Raw genomic sequence first — 17,311 nt, forward strand, 5'->3', positions numbered from 1 at the left:
CCCAGGAGTGAATTTGTGATCACCCATCCATTGATCTAGGTTGCATTTGAAGAGGGTCAGAGAGGGGATCTGTTTCATGTGAACTGGAAGCTTGTTCCAGAGAAGTGGCAGTCTCTAGAAGATGTGTCTATCTCTCCAGCATAACTTGTTCAAGTCAGAGACTAGGTATAAATCCTTGGAGCAAGTGAGCCTCCTGCAGTTTGATTTGTGAATGTGCAGCATTTCCATTAGGGCTGAGTCAGAGACTGCCCTGTAAGCCAAGTACAGGTCACCCCTTAGCAACTTGTAGGAGATAGAATACAGTGACAGGGCTTTCAGTCTTTCAAGCTTAAGATGTGTTTTTTGTACACTGTAATTTCTTGGTGAGAAACCTCTGTGGTTTCACCAACTGTTGCAGGTGTTTGGTGAGGTACATGCAAAGGGGAGTACTGTACTAAATTACTGGTCTGTTGAGGGCTGAATATAATGGAATTATAACATCCTTAGATCTAGAAGTGATGCCTTTACTAATAAGATGTGCCAAATAGAAGAATTTCCTTACTACTGTGGATATGTGGTGGTCAGAGTTCATATTGCTATCAACTTGAGTACCCAGATCATGTACCACTGGGTCTACACTTAGGGGGGTGCTGTCTATAGTGTGATTAGCAGGGATGTCAGCTTTCCCAAAGGGAATAATAATGCATTTTTTTTGCATTTAGCTTTAATCTGTGGCTTTGAACCAACCATTTGCCTGCATTAACCCCATCTGCAGTATATTAACATTGTTGAGGGACTCGCTGATTGCTCCCCATTTGCAATCATCAGCAAACTTGGTCAGCAACCGGCTGTTCAGGTTTGCCTGGACCTCTGAGAAATAAATTCCAAACAGTAAGGGGCCCAGCACAGAATCCCGTGGCATGCCACTGGTAACTGTTCTTTTGCTAAAGGTAAAGTCACCCACTTTGACAGTATGTTGGCTACCCATATGTTAATGTAAAGAGTTAATTCCCAATTGGGAGTGTTTCTCTATAATACCTGAGTGGAGGATTGTGTCAAATGCCTTATCTAGGTCAAGATAGGAGGAATGCACTGTCTTTCCTTCGTCCAGGGCTTGGTTACTTACTTGAAGAAGTCAACCATGTTTAACAGGCATGCTTTACCCTTAAAGAAGCTGAAATGGATTGGGTCCTGAATTTGGAGATTACCTATGTCCTTGTTAATAAGATCCATAATGACTCTTTCCATGGCTTTCAGATGAGGCTAGTCAAGTATATGGGCCTATAATTCCCAGGGTCAGTTGAAGGTTCCGTTTGTGCAGAGGGATTACTGTTGCTGTCCTCCATTCTGCTGGAACATAGCCATTTCTCAGGCTGTGGTTAAACAGGGATCCAAGTGGGTCTGCTAGGTCATGTTTTAAGTTATTTAAAAGGCAACCTGGGATGTCTGGTCCCATTGATGCCGTCTTTTTTGGCCTTGGTCAGCGCTGAGATGACCTGCTTTCTTGAGATAATAGGCTGAGGAATGGTGGCAGGTATACTTTGGGGGATGTCTGGAGGGGACTAGGGAGTGAAGTTGTCTCCAAATCTGTCAGCTGGCAGGTTGTCTATTACCTCGAGTTGAATATGGGTGGTGTCATCCACACCAACCAGTTCAGCACACAGCTGGGTATTTCCTTTTAGATTCTAGACATAGTTACGAATGCCTTGTAATTACCCTTAGCTAGAGAGGCTATTTTTGCAATGTAATTAGCTTTACAGGGCTTGAGAAGATCTCTAATTTGAGTGTTTAAGCTAGAGAGGGATTTCTATCTCTGATGAGCCAGTTCCCTCTTGTTCTTAGACATTGGTTTATTTCTTTTGTTGTATAGCCTGTTTATACTAGGGGTACACCAGGGTGGCTTGTTTTTTTTTTGGCAAGACCTGGGTTTAATTCAGTCAGGTACAACCAATTCTGTACAGCTGCTTAAGTGGTTATACAGGGCATCGGTACATATCTGTGCATAGGAGTCCTTGTTATCTGCATTAGAGGGGGGGCTTTGAAACTTGTTATACCATCACTTAGTAAGCGGTAATTTGTCTTAGAAAAATTCTTAATTATTTTTGAGCTTGAAGGGATATCTGGTCTTATAATTACATTGAACGAGACTGATTTATGGTCCCTTCTTTCCAGGGAGGACATCACATGGGTGGGGTGGGGGGTGCAATGCTCTCGCATGTTAGTGAATACTATGTCCAGGACATTTGAACTTCTTGTGGGTGTGCTGACTACCTGTTGCAGAGCATTTGCATTGACAAAGTCCAAGAACTTCTGAGCCAGCACGTTTGTGGTTGTGTATGTTTCCCACTTGATGGTAGGATAATTAAAATCATCCATAAGTAACATGTTGGGCTGTCTGGCAAGTGACTCCAGTAACTCCAGGTTTGCGGTATGCTAGCTATGATGTGGTAGGGGGCTTTGCTTATAGTTTATTGGACATGGAGTAGCTCAAGAGAGTCATATTGTTTGACCAGTCTCGAGTTGTACTTATCCTTAATAAAGATGGATGCACCTTCTCCTTTGGTTCTTTCATGCTAAGTATGTGGTCTAAACGCATGTAAAGCACTGTAGTCCTGCACAGCTGGGGTGCTTTTCGCACCCTTGCACCATGTCGCAGTGACTGCACAGATGTCAGCTTCTTCCAAAGTGAGGATTGCTTCCAGGGAGTGCAGTTTCTTGTTTAGACTCCTAGCATTAAGCAGCAGTACCTTGAGTTTATCTACAGAGGATTTTGTTATGTTGGGAGGTTGGTTATTTTGACACTGTCTAAAAAAGGTACAATAGGGGTGGCTAATGTCTTTTCCAGTGTCCAAAATCCTAGAGGAGACAGGTGCAGATCATCTCTTGTAAAGCAGAGTGGCCTGATGACCATGTCTTCCCAGGCTAACAGATATTGGATCCTCTCAGACTGATGCCAGAAGCTAAACCAATTGTTAAATTCAATATTTTTGTTTGTATTGTGGCATCATCCTTGGAGAAGGTAGAATGCTGCTTAAGGCTAGGCTTATACCTGCCTGTGACACATAATCTGAGAGCTCAGTCATGTCTCCCTTCGTATAGTCTAATGACGTATCCATCAAATTGTTCACACCCACATGGACTATGATGGGGTAGACCTGTACTTGTGGTTGAATGATTTGATTGCTTGAGTGACTTGATGGTTGGTGGCACCTGACAGGCAGCTAACCATAACCCGGTCCTTATCCAGCCTGGTGAGGAGAACATCCATGTGTCTCACAATGGAGCCATCTATGAAGAATACATTAAGTTTTGTGGTGTTATGCCTTATGGGCCTGTTTTTGAGACAATTCTGTGTGTATTATTATGTGCTGTGGTTGTTTTTCACATTGTTATGTGTGTAAGTGTTTTCCATTTAGGAGGTCTCTGATCTTTTAGTATGTTACTAGTAAGTACCTCCACATATGTGGGTTTGTGTGTCTTGTTCTTATTTAGTGTGGGAGGTGTGTGTGTGCTGATAACCTGTTTGGTACTTGATCTATTCTTGTGAGTGTGTCTTGCCTGCAATTTCATAGTGTAACTTAAATCTCACATAAAGTATTTGTTTGTTTCAGGAGTAAGTGGCTGTCAGTATACATGAGACAATTGCTACATTGCCTCAGGATGCCCATGTCTATTAGACTGGCCAGAGAGATGATGGGAAGCTGCCCATCCATGATAGCAGGCTCTTACTGTATGTTTTATTTGGGAAGATAATGGGTTAATTTGACAGGACTGTGTTAGTAGCACTGAAATTACAAGCGGGACCTATTCTATGTGTAGGCTAAGGTTGACCAGTAAGGCAACGCTGTTCAGTGTGCAGCTGAGTTGCTCTTAGAGCAGCAGCAACGCTTGGAATGCTTTCACTGACAGCTGTTAAGGGAAAAACTGAGCTTCTAGGCTTTTGTATCTATACAAAGGTACTACTAACTGCCATTGTGCAAAGAGTAGCACCACGCAAACATGATACTGAAATATGAGCAAAAAGAAACAAGTTTTAAGCTAATTACCAATTAAGAAAGCACACATTAAGTCTTCCACCAGCAATCTCCAATTCAGACAGGTTAGATCAGCACACTTCTGCCACAAGGGTGCAAAAAAAACACCTTCTTAATGTAGGATAGCTGGTTTGGAGCCCAAGTGTAACAAGACCACACAAACTACCTAGAACAACCCTACAACTAATAGATTCAATGTAATACAGTGGAATTAACTGACTTAAAGCATCAGCAGGCAATTCAGTTTTTTTTGAAACTGCTTAAGTACCGTCACATTATATAAGAGAAGTGCAAAAAGGTACTTAGAGCCCTTTTGTGTACTTCCAAGCTCAGATATACCAGGTAAGCACCTACTGTCATTAGCTGAATAATCCCAGTCCTCCTAATGTAAAAGCACAGTAAAGGAGTGTCTGGAGTAAAATGCTACAACAAACAAACTTATACAAAATGCTACCACAAACAAACTTAAAGATAAGGATACAACAATGTACTTTAAACAGCTTATAAAAGTGTAATTATTCAATAAAAGTGTTTGCTTTGATTAAATGAGCCAAAAGCCACTCCATTGTACTGAATTTATAAAGGCACTAAAAACAAGATAAGCTGATTAATAAGCCTTCAAGCCAATAAAACTACATGCAGAAAGCTCAATTGTTTCCCTAAACTAAACAGACCAGGCTACCTCCCAGTGCATCATATGGAAAATCCACCTACCTCTTGATATAAAAACAAGTGCTTGCAAGAGTGTAAAAAGGCACTACTTTATCCAACAGCTAGCTGGATAATGAATTCAGAGCAAGTAAATCAGTACAACAGATGAGTGGAAAAATGCACTTTTTCAATATAAGCACAAGGAAAGACAAATAGATAATTCAAGATATCAAGTGTAGAAATAGTGGAGCATATTAAGCTCAATTTGAGTGGGCAACTTAAAATCACTAGGTTTAAACAGCAGATCAAGAGGTGGTGGTAAAGACTAGCAGGGAATCCCCAGCAGTGCTTTAATTTATACAGGTTTGAAATATTTTCAGAAAAAGACAAAGGTCCATAAATTCACTGTGTATTAAGTATCACTCAGACAATTTAACCAGTGAAAAAATATGAAATGTGTAGCCTAGCTAATTTAAATGTCAATCTCATACATATAACAAAAAAAAGCAGGCAAAGGTTTATAGTTTAGTATTAAGCTAACTTCTCTTGTGAGCCATTTTAAGCCTAGCCAATTATCCTTTGTGAGACTCAAACTTTGTACCTTGTTTTTGTAAGGCAAACACCTTAGCCATTAAGCCACGCTCCCAAACCCTCAAAATGGCAGCATGTAAAACAGAAAGCAGCTTTATAACATACAGACAAGAACATATAGGTTTACTTTCCTCACCCAGCAGGGAATCAGTAGCAGTGCTTTAGTGTATGCCTGCTTGAAATCTTTTCAGAAAATTAGTAAATTAGTAAATACTGTAGTTTTGCTGTCTAAATACAAATTGAAATGAATGACATATTTTTGTTAAATTATTTCCAAATATGTATTTGCTAAGCATAAAACAGTATAGTTTTATTCATTGTATTTTTTTTCATTTTAGGTAATAACATAAGTTATTCTTTAAATTATTAGTGAAAATGTGGAAATTATGCATACAATCATACTGTGAGCATTATAAATAACACATAAATCCACCAAAACTATACATGTATCAGCAGCTTAGCATATCGTGCTTTGAATTTTCATATCACAGTTTTTGTAAGCAGCTTAGCTGTCTGAAAACACTTAAACCTGTTTATAACTATGAGAAAGGTGTATATTTTCATATATTGGTAAACACAACTATCTCTGTAACTTTCCATGGTAACTATGATGTGTCAATGATAGTTTTGCAAATTATTATATACCTGTTCTCATGATGTCATACAACTTTTTGTAACTATCATTTGTTTTGCTTTATTAGCAAAAGTACAGAAATATAGCATATTTGCACATTAGTGGTCTAAAAAAGGTGCAATCTCATAAACCATAAACTGAAAGCATTGTATCAGTGCAGTTTTGGTTCACATTGATGAAAACTCTCTCATTATGAACTTAAACTGCTTGTGCTTCCCACTAGCTATCTAATTCCTAAGCTACAATCATTAAGAAGCTAAATGCAGCTTCTTAGGAAGCCTGAGTAATGAGAAAGGTATCAGGGTAGCTTAGGTGCTGGGAACCATGAGATGCCATATGGACATTAGTGGAGGCAAAGGGCTAGTCATATCACTGACCATCTGACCACATCAATTCACCCATCAACAAAACCTAGCAAAATATTACAAAAATGAGCTGCTCCATTGATTTTAGATGAAGGAAATTACAAAAGCCTGATACACAGACCATCTAAACCCTGTCTAGTCCCCTTCTCAAAACAAAGCCCCAATTTTGTAGATAACTGCCTTACAATTCTTGTCTCCAACTAGTCTAGTTCCTTCATCCTTCACCTGCAGCCCTTGGAATGGCTTTAGATTCTTTCAGGTGTGGCAGGTGTAGTTCATTTGAATGGAAAGACTAAATTATTAGGTTGCTAGTTAGCAGAGATGTGAAGGCAAAGCTGATATTAGAGCTGACCCATGAAACTCTTCTTGGTGCCTATGTCACTGCTGCAGACAGCAGAAAAGAAATTGTAAAAGGTAGGATAAATCCTAGTGGATGAATATAGAAGAACAGTACCCATTATATCCAACCCTAATGCTCAAAAGTATGGAGAAATGGGCTGCTGATTTATTACAGCATGCTCTACTGGTACAGGAACAGAGTGCCATGGTAACTGCCTTTACACAATGGAAGATTTGTTTATCATATGGGTTTTGACTTCTTCCTTTATTTGTTCCCTTTAATCTAAGGCAGAGGTTTATCCATACATTGTGGATCTTAAAGCAAGCACTTGCATCACTAATAGATGGCAGTGTATATCCATCCATACATCCACAACCCCTATTTCCCAAGTTTGGCTCATGGCGTCAGGATGTCACTTCAGCAGTGACAATCATCTACAGCCAATGTTCACACCACTAGGTGGCTAGCCCAGATGAGTGGAAATAGGCCAACAGGAGAAACTTTCCTCAAGATGCTTGCATGAGCTGAAATGAACAACACATTGAAGAAGATATGAACCAATAAACTACCCATTCTGTTTTAATAAGACTGGTAGCACATCATATCAGATATCTATATCATATAGTACATACCACTGAATGAGGAAAGGTTTACATTATTAAGACCTTTAGCATTTTCTAGCTGGCCAGTATCTTGAGTCTGAGACTGTTCATACCTCTTTTTATTCTTCCGTCTCTCCCTAAAACCCCATCTGGCTCCACACAAGTGACATAAATGGGCAGGTCCCAGTCTCTACAGGCTACACCTCCTGCAACGATCATTCCTAGGGACTCATAGGGCTCCTTATGCACAGTCACTATCTTCTCATGGCAGGTCACAGCGTGAAGGAAGTTCTAAAAAACACAGATACAAACAAAATAAAAAATGCATCAGTATTTACTAAAAGGATAATGCTTCTGTAAAGTTATTTGAAAATGACCAAGTAACATCCAAATTAGACAAATAACTCAATAACCCAAACTGGGTTACTTAGCCATTTTAAGCAAAGCACATTTTCAAGCATGGTGTCTTATATAAGTGCTGTTAAGAAATACTGCCTCGTGCACAGGGAAACAGCTGCAACTGAAGACCTTATATTAAGTAAATGCATGCATACTGACAAATTTCAGTACTAGATGCCAACCAAGTTAAACTTTAGCTTACAGGCATAAGCAAGTCTGAAGAAAACTGGTTGGGGAATGAATAGGAGTAATTTACTGCGCCCTGAAATCAGAAATGCTACAAACACAAGCTATACTGTAAGTCAGTTCTCTTTACAGAAGAGAATGATGTTAAGGACCTGGGACCTAGGTTGACAATTCCTTCTCCTTTGACCATTATGTAACAGCAGTGTCAGGAAGCCCTTCTACTTAGCACAGATAATTGCCAAGCGAATATCATCCAGATCTAAAGAGGTCATTGTCCCCTTACATTCATCATGGATTAGGCAATTATTGAATACAATGCCCTGTTTGAGATGCACCTCACTACACATATCAAACAACCAGAAAGACCCCACAGGTTCCTTACTAAGAGGATCACTGCCTTAAAACCGTAAGCTACAATAAAAGACAGTGAGTGCTCTCCCTTTATTCAGCATATTATAGGCTCATAGGTGTGCACTAGGCTAACGACCACTAGGGCCTTTATAAGCATAGCCTTGCAACCAAAATATGACTCACAAGTTTTGTGTTTCAGATATTTTTATAGGGGGCTGACTTTTGCCTTTGACATAAAGTACTGACTACCTCTGTCCATCAGGGAATTAGGTGCCAGAACAGGGGTGAATTTATGATTTTCCTTCCATTGGTTCAAGTTGCACTTAAATATGGTAAGGGAGGGACTTTGTTTCACATTGATGGAGATCCTACTTCAGAGAATGGGAATTCTCTGAGATACATGTCTGTCTCTCCAACATGCCCTATTTATGTCACAAGCAGAATTCTAGTCTTTGGATCTAATACTTCTGATGCTGTTTGTTTTGAGGATGTGCAAAAGAGTCATCAGATCTAGGGTAAGGATGCTTTTTACACTAGGCATAAGTCAACTCTCAGTACTCTGTATGACACAGAGTATTGAGATAGGGCAATGAGGTGATCAGTGTAGGACATTATGTTTAGTCCCTATATTCTTTTTGTAAGAAACCTTTGTGGATGTTCCAGTTGCTGCTTGTGTCTGGTCAGGTACATGCTGAAGGGGGAATTATACTCAATGATGGCTCTGATGAGGTCTTAGGACAGTGGTATCATGACTTCTCTGGACCTAGATGCCATGTCCTTACTTATAAGTTGAGTAGCATAGAAAGATTTTCTTACTACCTTGGACACATATTGGCTGAAGGCGAGGTTACTATCTGCATGAGTTCCCACATCCCTGACTAGTAAGTCAACGCTTAGGGTTTTTTTATTGATAGTGTAGTTTTCTGGGGTGGCTGTCTTCCCAAAAGGTATTATAATGCACTTCTTGGCATTGATTTTTAAGCTGTGATTTTGTCACCAGTCATTTGCCTGCATTAGACCTTCTTGCTATGTGTTTTCATCTTGGTGGGATTCTACAACTGCTCCCAGCTTGCAATCTATGACCTTGGTCAGCCAGAGACCTTTGACATTGGCTTTGACTTCTGAGATGTAGATGTCAAAGAGGAGAAGGCCCAGCATGGAGCCCTAAGGAACGCTACTGGTGACCGGCCTCTTTGTGGAGGTGGCCTCATTGATCCTAATCTCCTGGATCCTATTTGTGAGCTAGTTGGCTATGCAGCACAATCTAAATGGTTTTATGCCTAGTTACATAAGTCTGCTAACAATGCTTGTGTGAAGTGTTGTATCAAATGGCTTACCAGATCAAGGTACACAGTATGCAAAACTTTATTCTCATCCATTGCCTTGTGATCTTTTCAAAGAAGTCCACCAGATTCAGTAGGCATGACCTTCCTTTGACAAAGACAAACTGGGATGGATCCAGTGTATGGTGGTCTCCTATGTCTTTGTTTGTTGATCATTTACATGATAATTATTTTCATAGCTTTGCAAATAAGACTAGTCACATTAATGGGTCTGTTGTTTCCTGAAACTGCTGATGGTACTCCCTTATGAAGGGTGATGACTGCTGCAGTCCTCCATTCTCATGGCGCAAAGTCAGTTTTGAGGCTATAGTTAGTGATTTCAGTTGCCTTGATAAGTTATATTTTAGAAAATTCAGGTGGCATCCCAGGATGTACTGGGTTCACTGAGGCTGTGTTCTCAGCTTTAGTGAGCACAGCCAGCACATGCTCTCTTGACATTGTAGCAGGGTTTATCTCTGAGGGTATTTCTTGGTGGGTGGCTGGGGGTGAGAGGTGTTAAAGTTGAAAGTGAATTTTTCAGCCAACAGTTTCATTATATCAGCAGGCTCATGAATGTGGCACCATTAACCATCAGTTCAGCACCCTGCTCTGTGCTACCTTTGAGGTTTCTGACATAGCTGAAGAAGCCATTATGGTTGTCCTTTGCCTGTGAGGCTGTCTTAACCTCAAAGTTGGCTTTATTTGACCTAATTAGCCTTCTTAGTTGCCTGTTTATTTGGTGAGTGAGACCTTATCTTTAAGTAAGTTACATTTCATGACTTTTGCTGTGATTTTTTTTTTTCTTTTGTTGTTCCTCTTATTAAATTTGGGATAACACCAGAGCAGTTTGTTTTTGGATTTAGTTATGGGCTTACTTCTGGTAGGTACAATAGATTCTATGCAGCCTTTGACATGGAAGAACACAGTTACTGTGAGCAAGTTTGTAAAGGCTGTTGTGTTATCTGAGTTCGGAGTGGGGGGATAGCTAAATTTTGACAAAATATAGCTTAATAAAAAGTAGTTTGCTTTGGGGGGATGCAGCTTTCTCCCTTATTTGCGAGTATGAGATTCAGTATGTTGCATCCTTTGGTGGGTGTATATACTTGTTCTTCTTTCGGCTTTTCACAGTTAGGGGCTGCCACAGCGGAACTCCGGTCCGTTAATGATTGGCAGTAGATTTTTACGGTGCCAAGGTACCAAGCTAGACACCCAACCTTCAACGAAGGCACACCCATTCACACATGTCATTTGAATGCCACTTGACCATGGGGAGGGCATGCAGACTCCTCACAGAAGGCACTCAAGCTGAGAATCGAATGGGAGAACCTCTTGCTGTGAGGCGACAACGTTACGGCTGCACCACCGCAGCTTGGTGGGTGTATGTACTAATTGGACTAATTGGTCAAGGGTGTGTGCATTTGTGAAGTCCACGAGACTTTGTGCGTGCAAATTTAAGGCCGGCCTTGTCAGATTCCCAGTCTACAAAAGAATGATTAAAGTCCTTCCTAACTAAGGTGTTTGATTGTATGGTAAGTGGCTCTGCTAGGTCCCAGTATGTGCTGTGAGTTTCTTGGGACATGGAGGGTGACCTATTGCTAGTTAGGATGTCGTGTGAGATTTTATCTATGGTTATCACCATGTGGAGAAACTCCAGTGTGTCATCCTGTTTAACCAATGTAAAGGTAAGCTTGTTATTGATATAGATCAAGAACCCTCCAACTTTAGTCCCTGTCTGCGCATGTACTGCTTTAAAAGTATGAAAGGCACTGAAACCTTGCATTGCTGGGATATTCTCTACAGCTTTAAACCATATTTTGGTAACCACACACACATATCTGTGTTCTTGAGGGTTAGAAAGGGTTGTAGGGAGTGTAATTTTTGTTGAGGCTCATGGCAGTTAGCAGTTAGCACCCTGAGGTTTATTTGAGTTGATTTTGCTATGTTGGTAGGTTTGTCAACTTGGCATTGCCTACAAATGGCATTATGGGGGTAGATAAAGTTTTAGCCAGTATTTGAAAGCCTAGATGGGACAGGTGCAAACCATCCTTGACAAAGCAACATGATCTGTTAACCTTGTCTTCCCATGCTGACAAACATTGGATCCATTTAGAATGACACCAAAAACTCAGCCAATTGTTAAATTCAGTCAACTTTTGTTTATATTTTAGTATCATCCTTGGTGAAGATAATATGCTACTCAGTGCTAGGTGCATATCAGCCTGAGACACATAGTCTGAGAGCTCCATAATGTTTCTCGTCATATAGTCAACGGAGGTTCGTCTTAGATCATTTACACCTACATGGACTATGATGGAATCATACTGGTATTAGTGATGTAATGACTTCAACGTGTGCATAATTTGGTAGATTCTGACTCCAGATAGGCAAAGAACAGTTACCTTCTACTTGTTCAGCTTGGTTAGAGGGACATAACTATGCCTTACAATGGACTGCCCTATGACTACAGTCCTGGGAAGTGTATTATCTTGCCTTAAGGGCTTTGTATTTGCATCTCCATTTAGTGAGACTATATGTGTGGTGTTTTTGCTGAGTGCTTTTTATGTTTTCTGTGGAACAGCTTTGCCAATGGGCAGTCCAGGTAATTTGTGTTTGCTGTGGAATAGCTTTGCCAGTGGGTGGTCCAGGTAATCTTTGTTGTCCTGGAAGATTGCATTTAAGTGCCTCAGCATACATTGGTCTATGTGTATTTGTTATGTGCTATGTGTGGCTGGTGTTGTGTACCTGGTTTTGACAACCTGATGTGTGCTTCAATGGGAGAGTTTAGCCTCCAGTGACATTGTGTGAGAACACCTCTCCCATACAGTATCTGTTATTTCAAAGATTAAATAAGTTCATAGGTGTTTACTAGGCTAATGCTGGTTGCTGATAATCTTTAAACATGTTCTAGGGCGGTTGGCAATCCTTTTAGACTTCTCAGGGGAGATCTACTCCTTGCCTTTCATTCTTTTAGGGACCCAATGTACTGGACTTTTTCTATCTCCAAAAAACAAATAGTTCAACAAATACCAGAACCAGTGATCTATATTTTCATCAGCAAATTAATAAAACACTGACGAAAGAAGGGTTCATTACATAGCTCTTTCCGCAACTTTGGAATTCACTACCTCTGCAAATCAACCGGTGTGATATAGTATCTTCTTTCAAACAGGAGCCACGTGATCGGACTGGTATTCACAAATTCACCCGCCCTCCTTGAAAAAGGCAGTACAGTTATATGGTGGGTACTGGCAAGACATAAATGGTCACAATACTCTGTTGCTTTGTATGTCCAGTGATTCCTGTGATTGACTCCACTCATTTGTTTCATTCAGTTTTGTGTGCTGTTGAAATTCATGCAACCACAACTCTCCTGTGGAAAACAAATCATTTGTAATAGTACTCCTGCTTAGTTTGCCCTCAACCTTCCAGTGGTCCCTTTTTATTTCTGATGCCTCTTTTTTTGTTGTTGGTTTTTTTATTTATTTTTTTTTTTTATGATACGTTTTGACTTGGATGAGGTACTTAAAAGCTGATGCTATATCATTTTCTTCTTTAATTTCCCCGATGATTTTATACGTGTGTGGTGGGTGACGTTAAATCTGCATAATAAATAAATACACTTATTTATATTTACTAACTATGGTAGAACCCATGCAAATAGACCATTTGCAGGCTCAGTCCAGGCATACAGTCAACAATAGAAATAAAGTGGTTGTTGCAAGGGATGAACAACTAAAAACAAATCAGTCTGTTGGTACTGCAAACCCAATGAAAGAATGAAAGCAAACTTGTTAGAAAGTGGTATTTAAACTGATTGGATTATATACACTATTTACAACTGTGGCATTGCTCAACAGCAAAAAGAAAACATACTCTGCAATATTTTTATCATTTGCAGGTGTGGAATAAAAGACAGGATACAATTAATCCACTGAAGAAAAGAAATATAAGAACAGAAGGTTTATAGAGAGGGTGGAGGAAAAGCAGGAAGGGGAGAAGAAAGTTATCGGCTGTAGGTGAGAGTAGACTACAGATCAAAAAGAATGTGGGCCAACACCAGAGAGAGATGGGGATTAAAATGGTGTTGGGAGAAGATATAGTTGGGAGTTAAGAGCAGTTCATATGAAAGAGCAAAGAGTAAACGAGAATGTGGTAATGATGAGTCCTGAAAGAGCAGCTATGTGATGCAATTGTTTTGAGGGTATCTGCATTGAGATAGTCTGAAGAGGCACTTTTCAGTATGACTGAAAATTTGGAGGCAGTGGGTTCATGGCTAACTACTAGGCTAACTGACCTCGTGGGCCATTTTTAGCTTAGCCAAGTTCCCTTTCAAAGGTGACACTCAAACCCTGTACGTATTGTCTCTGAGTTAAACACCTTGACAATTATCCCGACCCTCCCAGCCCCAAATGCTAGGCTATTAGTCTGCAGACTATTACAAGCTTAGCCAGTAACCACAAGTCAGAATCAAACCTTGTAACATGTATTTGTGAAATGAAGACTTTAACCATTATGCCAAACTACACTTATGACAATCCCTGTGTAAAAAGACTTTAAAGCCTCAGAGAGTGATTACAATGTTTCTGAGGCTAGTACTGAGAATGCATGAGCTACTCTGTGAAGTTTGTTTTGGGAACCTTGAAGGATGGGAATTGAGGAGAACTGGGATTTGAGGTTCTACAAGGGAGGTTATGAGCCCAGTAAGTTGTGTGGTTCTTAAATGTACTGGTAACCAAATTGCTTTATGCAGGGTTAGCAGTTGTGTTTTCTTACAGGAGAAAGGGTTATAAATCTGTAAATACTGTTTGATGTTGTTTTTTAGGGAGCAGAGCTTCTTTTTGAGCAGACTGTAATAACTGGAAGAACTTATTTGACCTCTGAAAGTAGAATTTATTTACCTGTGGCTGGACTCGCTGTTGGGGAGAGGAAGAGTGACATGTTTGGCCAAGAAAAGTTGTGTATTTATGTTGGCTTCATTCATTTGGATATGTGATGGAACCTGAGGGATCTATCCAAACATCTACTCAGGTATTTAAAAGAGGACATTGTTTCCAGTTATTGTGTATTCTTGTAATTTGTAGCCTAACTTTTGAGGGGATGGTTAGAAAGTTTTGGCTTTGTCCCAAACAGCATGACTTTGGTTTTGTTGGTGTTAAGGATGAGCTTTTTCTGGACAGGCCATTCTGAGCATTGCTCTAAATCTTGTTCTAATGTTTATTCTAGATCTTGTTCTAATGTTTGTTCTAGATCATGTTCTAATGTGTTTTTAAGGAGGAGGAAGGAAGACTTAGCTCAGTTGGTGTACAACCATGGAATAATAGGAATCTAAGGAAGCTCTATTGGTACTTTGCTAATGAAAAGAGAGAACATAATTGAAAACAGTATTGAACCTCTTGGTACTCCACTGCAGAACCCCTGTGCAAGTAGCATAAAACATCATCCCTCCCCCTGCTTTTTAAATTAAGAACAAAGAAAAAATGGAAGTTCCTTATACTGGCACACCAACCAGGTGGCAGGATGCAAAACACATCCCTTCTCCCTCTTCCCCAGTCATTCAGGTCCCATTTCTGTGCCCTTCACCCAGCCATCCATGAACATAAAATATAAATATTAATTTCTTCTTTTAAACTTTAGCAAATTGCTTGATACAATATAGGAAACAGTTGGTACAGTTTATACCCTGCTGCCTGCATGGAGCACTACAGCACTCACGCTTTAGTTAAAAAAAAAGAGGAGAATTTTTTTTACAGTTTAGACCACACATGGAGATCTACAGTGCTCATGTTTGACCACAAATGCAATACTAGCTTTTAAAAGCCAGTATTCCATCAGCGATTGGGATCAGCTGTTTGCAACCTCCACAACACTTTGCACCCAAGACTGTTGCCCCCTTGCCCAACCCTAGCTATGTTACTGCTCCAATGCATAATAGGACTAGAGGGGAATTAGTAAAACCTAATTGTTCTTTAAAGTATCTATCATTTAGGAAGGATCTGAACCATTGGAGAGCATGTGGGTGAACTCGCTCCTTAAGGAGAACCTACATCCTTTCATTAAGTTATAGTTCCATTGAAGTACAGCTCAGAAAACAAATACTGAACCTCCTGATCCCACTACACTACTGAAAAGCAAACGAGGGAGGGGCAGGACTATTTATCATTCCATTCGCAGGGTCAGTGGATCCATGGTCTCAGTTTGTTGAGCTACAGATTCAATGAGTTTAATTTCCTAAACTCTGTGACTGCCAAGAAGGACACGACGAAAGAATGGCTAACAAGATCAAATGTTTTGTAAAATCTCTGACTAAGGATCCAGTGAAGTGTCCTTTATGTATATTCTGCAGAATTTTGTCAGTGAGACAGCACAATGCACACATCATGCTCCTGCTTGACCCGAACCAGTGCTGGAGAGATGATACAACATTTGCTGTAGATGAATTTTTCTAGTATTTTGCCCAGTGTGGGTAGAATAGAGATGGGACTAAAGGCATTAGGAGAGAAGGGTTTGGAAGACCTTGGTGGAGAATTGACCATGATAATATGGGTAGGTAGCAGAATTTGTAAAGAGCAATTAAGTCACAACTCATGTAACAAGTTCCCTGCACTATCAAGATATTGTACATCTTTAACACCTCAACTTCACACATTGCAGTTATTCATTTTTAATGCTTTTCAGTATTTTTTGTGTGCTGTGTTTTTTTTTGCTTCTCAGTACACAGCATTTCAGGGAATTAGTACTTAAAGTTAACTGAACTGACATGGTGCATTAGGTTAATGGTAATCAAGGTAAGTGAGGTTTTCATGTTTTGTTTATTTATTTATTTATTTTTGGTCTGTTTCACATTTTTTTGGGTGGGTGGGGGGGCTTCTGTATAGTTTCATCTGACTAGCATTTTTTTCTGTAGTTATTTTCATCTGGGACCTTGCAGCCAGTGGCTAGTTATTGTTAGGGAGTATATGTCTAGGCTTTTTTTCTAGGTTATTAGACTTTTTTTTACCTTTTTAAGGATGTTATTTGTTTTTAATCTGTGTTTTATTTCTGGGTTCATTGGGTAAGAAATTAATTTGCATGGTGGGTATGTGAAGGAATGGTATTTGGCTCCATGAGTGTGGATACCTTGGGAATAAGTCCATCTTGGTACTTGGAAAATGGGAAGGTTTTTGTGGCAGGTGGTGGTTAATGTTTGACTTTATGGATATACTCTGAAAATGGTTGCTGAACATTTAACGTTACTGTGTGCTACTAAAATGGAGACATCTTTAATTGGTGCTTTTAAAAACATATTTGGCTTTGGCACTGGGTGTAACACTTGGACAAAAGGGGTGGGTAGGAATGTTTTTGCTACAGCTATATATAAGGTTAATGCATTGCTGCATGTGTACCTTTTTACACTGATTTTTTATAGGTTTGTGACTCCAGATTGCTTATAAAAATTATTTTCTATTAGGGCTATGATTTTTTTACATTGTTTTATTATTAAGGTATTTTACATGATACATATTTTGTTCTTACAGGAAACCTTGTTACCTCTCATGCTGCTGAAGAATATTTCTTGCAAATTTAAAGACTGTTCATTGGATTTATTTTGGGACTTTCTATGAAGATTAATTACATATTTTAACATGTACTTAATCTAATTTCTTTCACAAATTATTTGGCTTAATAATGTTTTTTTTTACTGTTTTGTGTATGGCATTACGGTAGGAATTGTAGTCCATGTTTCGATTTGGTTGGTTTCTGTAGAGGGCTGTTGCAAGTTTCATTTGTTTTAATGTTGTTCATTGTTTTTCATTTTTGTAGTTATTAATGTGTGTGTTTGGGGGATGGGACAGTACTTCCATGAGATCATTCTGCTTT

At 39.6% G+C, this 17,311-nt stretch overlaps 1 protein-coding gene across 2 annotated transcripts in view; it reads right to left on the minus strand.

Annotated features, from left to right (window-relative positions):
* The window catches only part of LNX1 (ligand of numb-protein X 1), a 1,086,042-nt gene that overhangs the window by 290,739 nt on the left and 777,992 nt on the right, over positions 1 to 17,311 (minus strand). For both annotated transcript variants that reach the window (XM_044061422.1, XM_044061424.1), the window contains one exon: positions 7,310 to 7,487. In XM_044061422.1, the coding sequence (XP_043917357.1) occupies positions 7,310 to 7,487 (178 nt within the window). The remainder of the gene's footprint in view (positions 1 to 7,309; positions 7,488 to 17,311) is intronic.

Source organism: Protopterus annectens, chromosome 2.part0, assembly GCF_019279795.1.
Source record: "Protopterus annectens isolate FY-2018-M chromosome 2.part0, PAN1.0, whole genome shotgun sequence".
In the NCBI taxonomy this organism is placed as follows: domain Eukaryota; kingdom Metazoa; phylum Chordata; order Ceratodontiformes; family Protopteridae; genus Protopterus; species Protopterus annectens.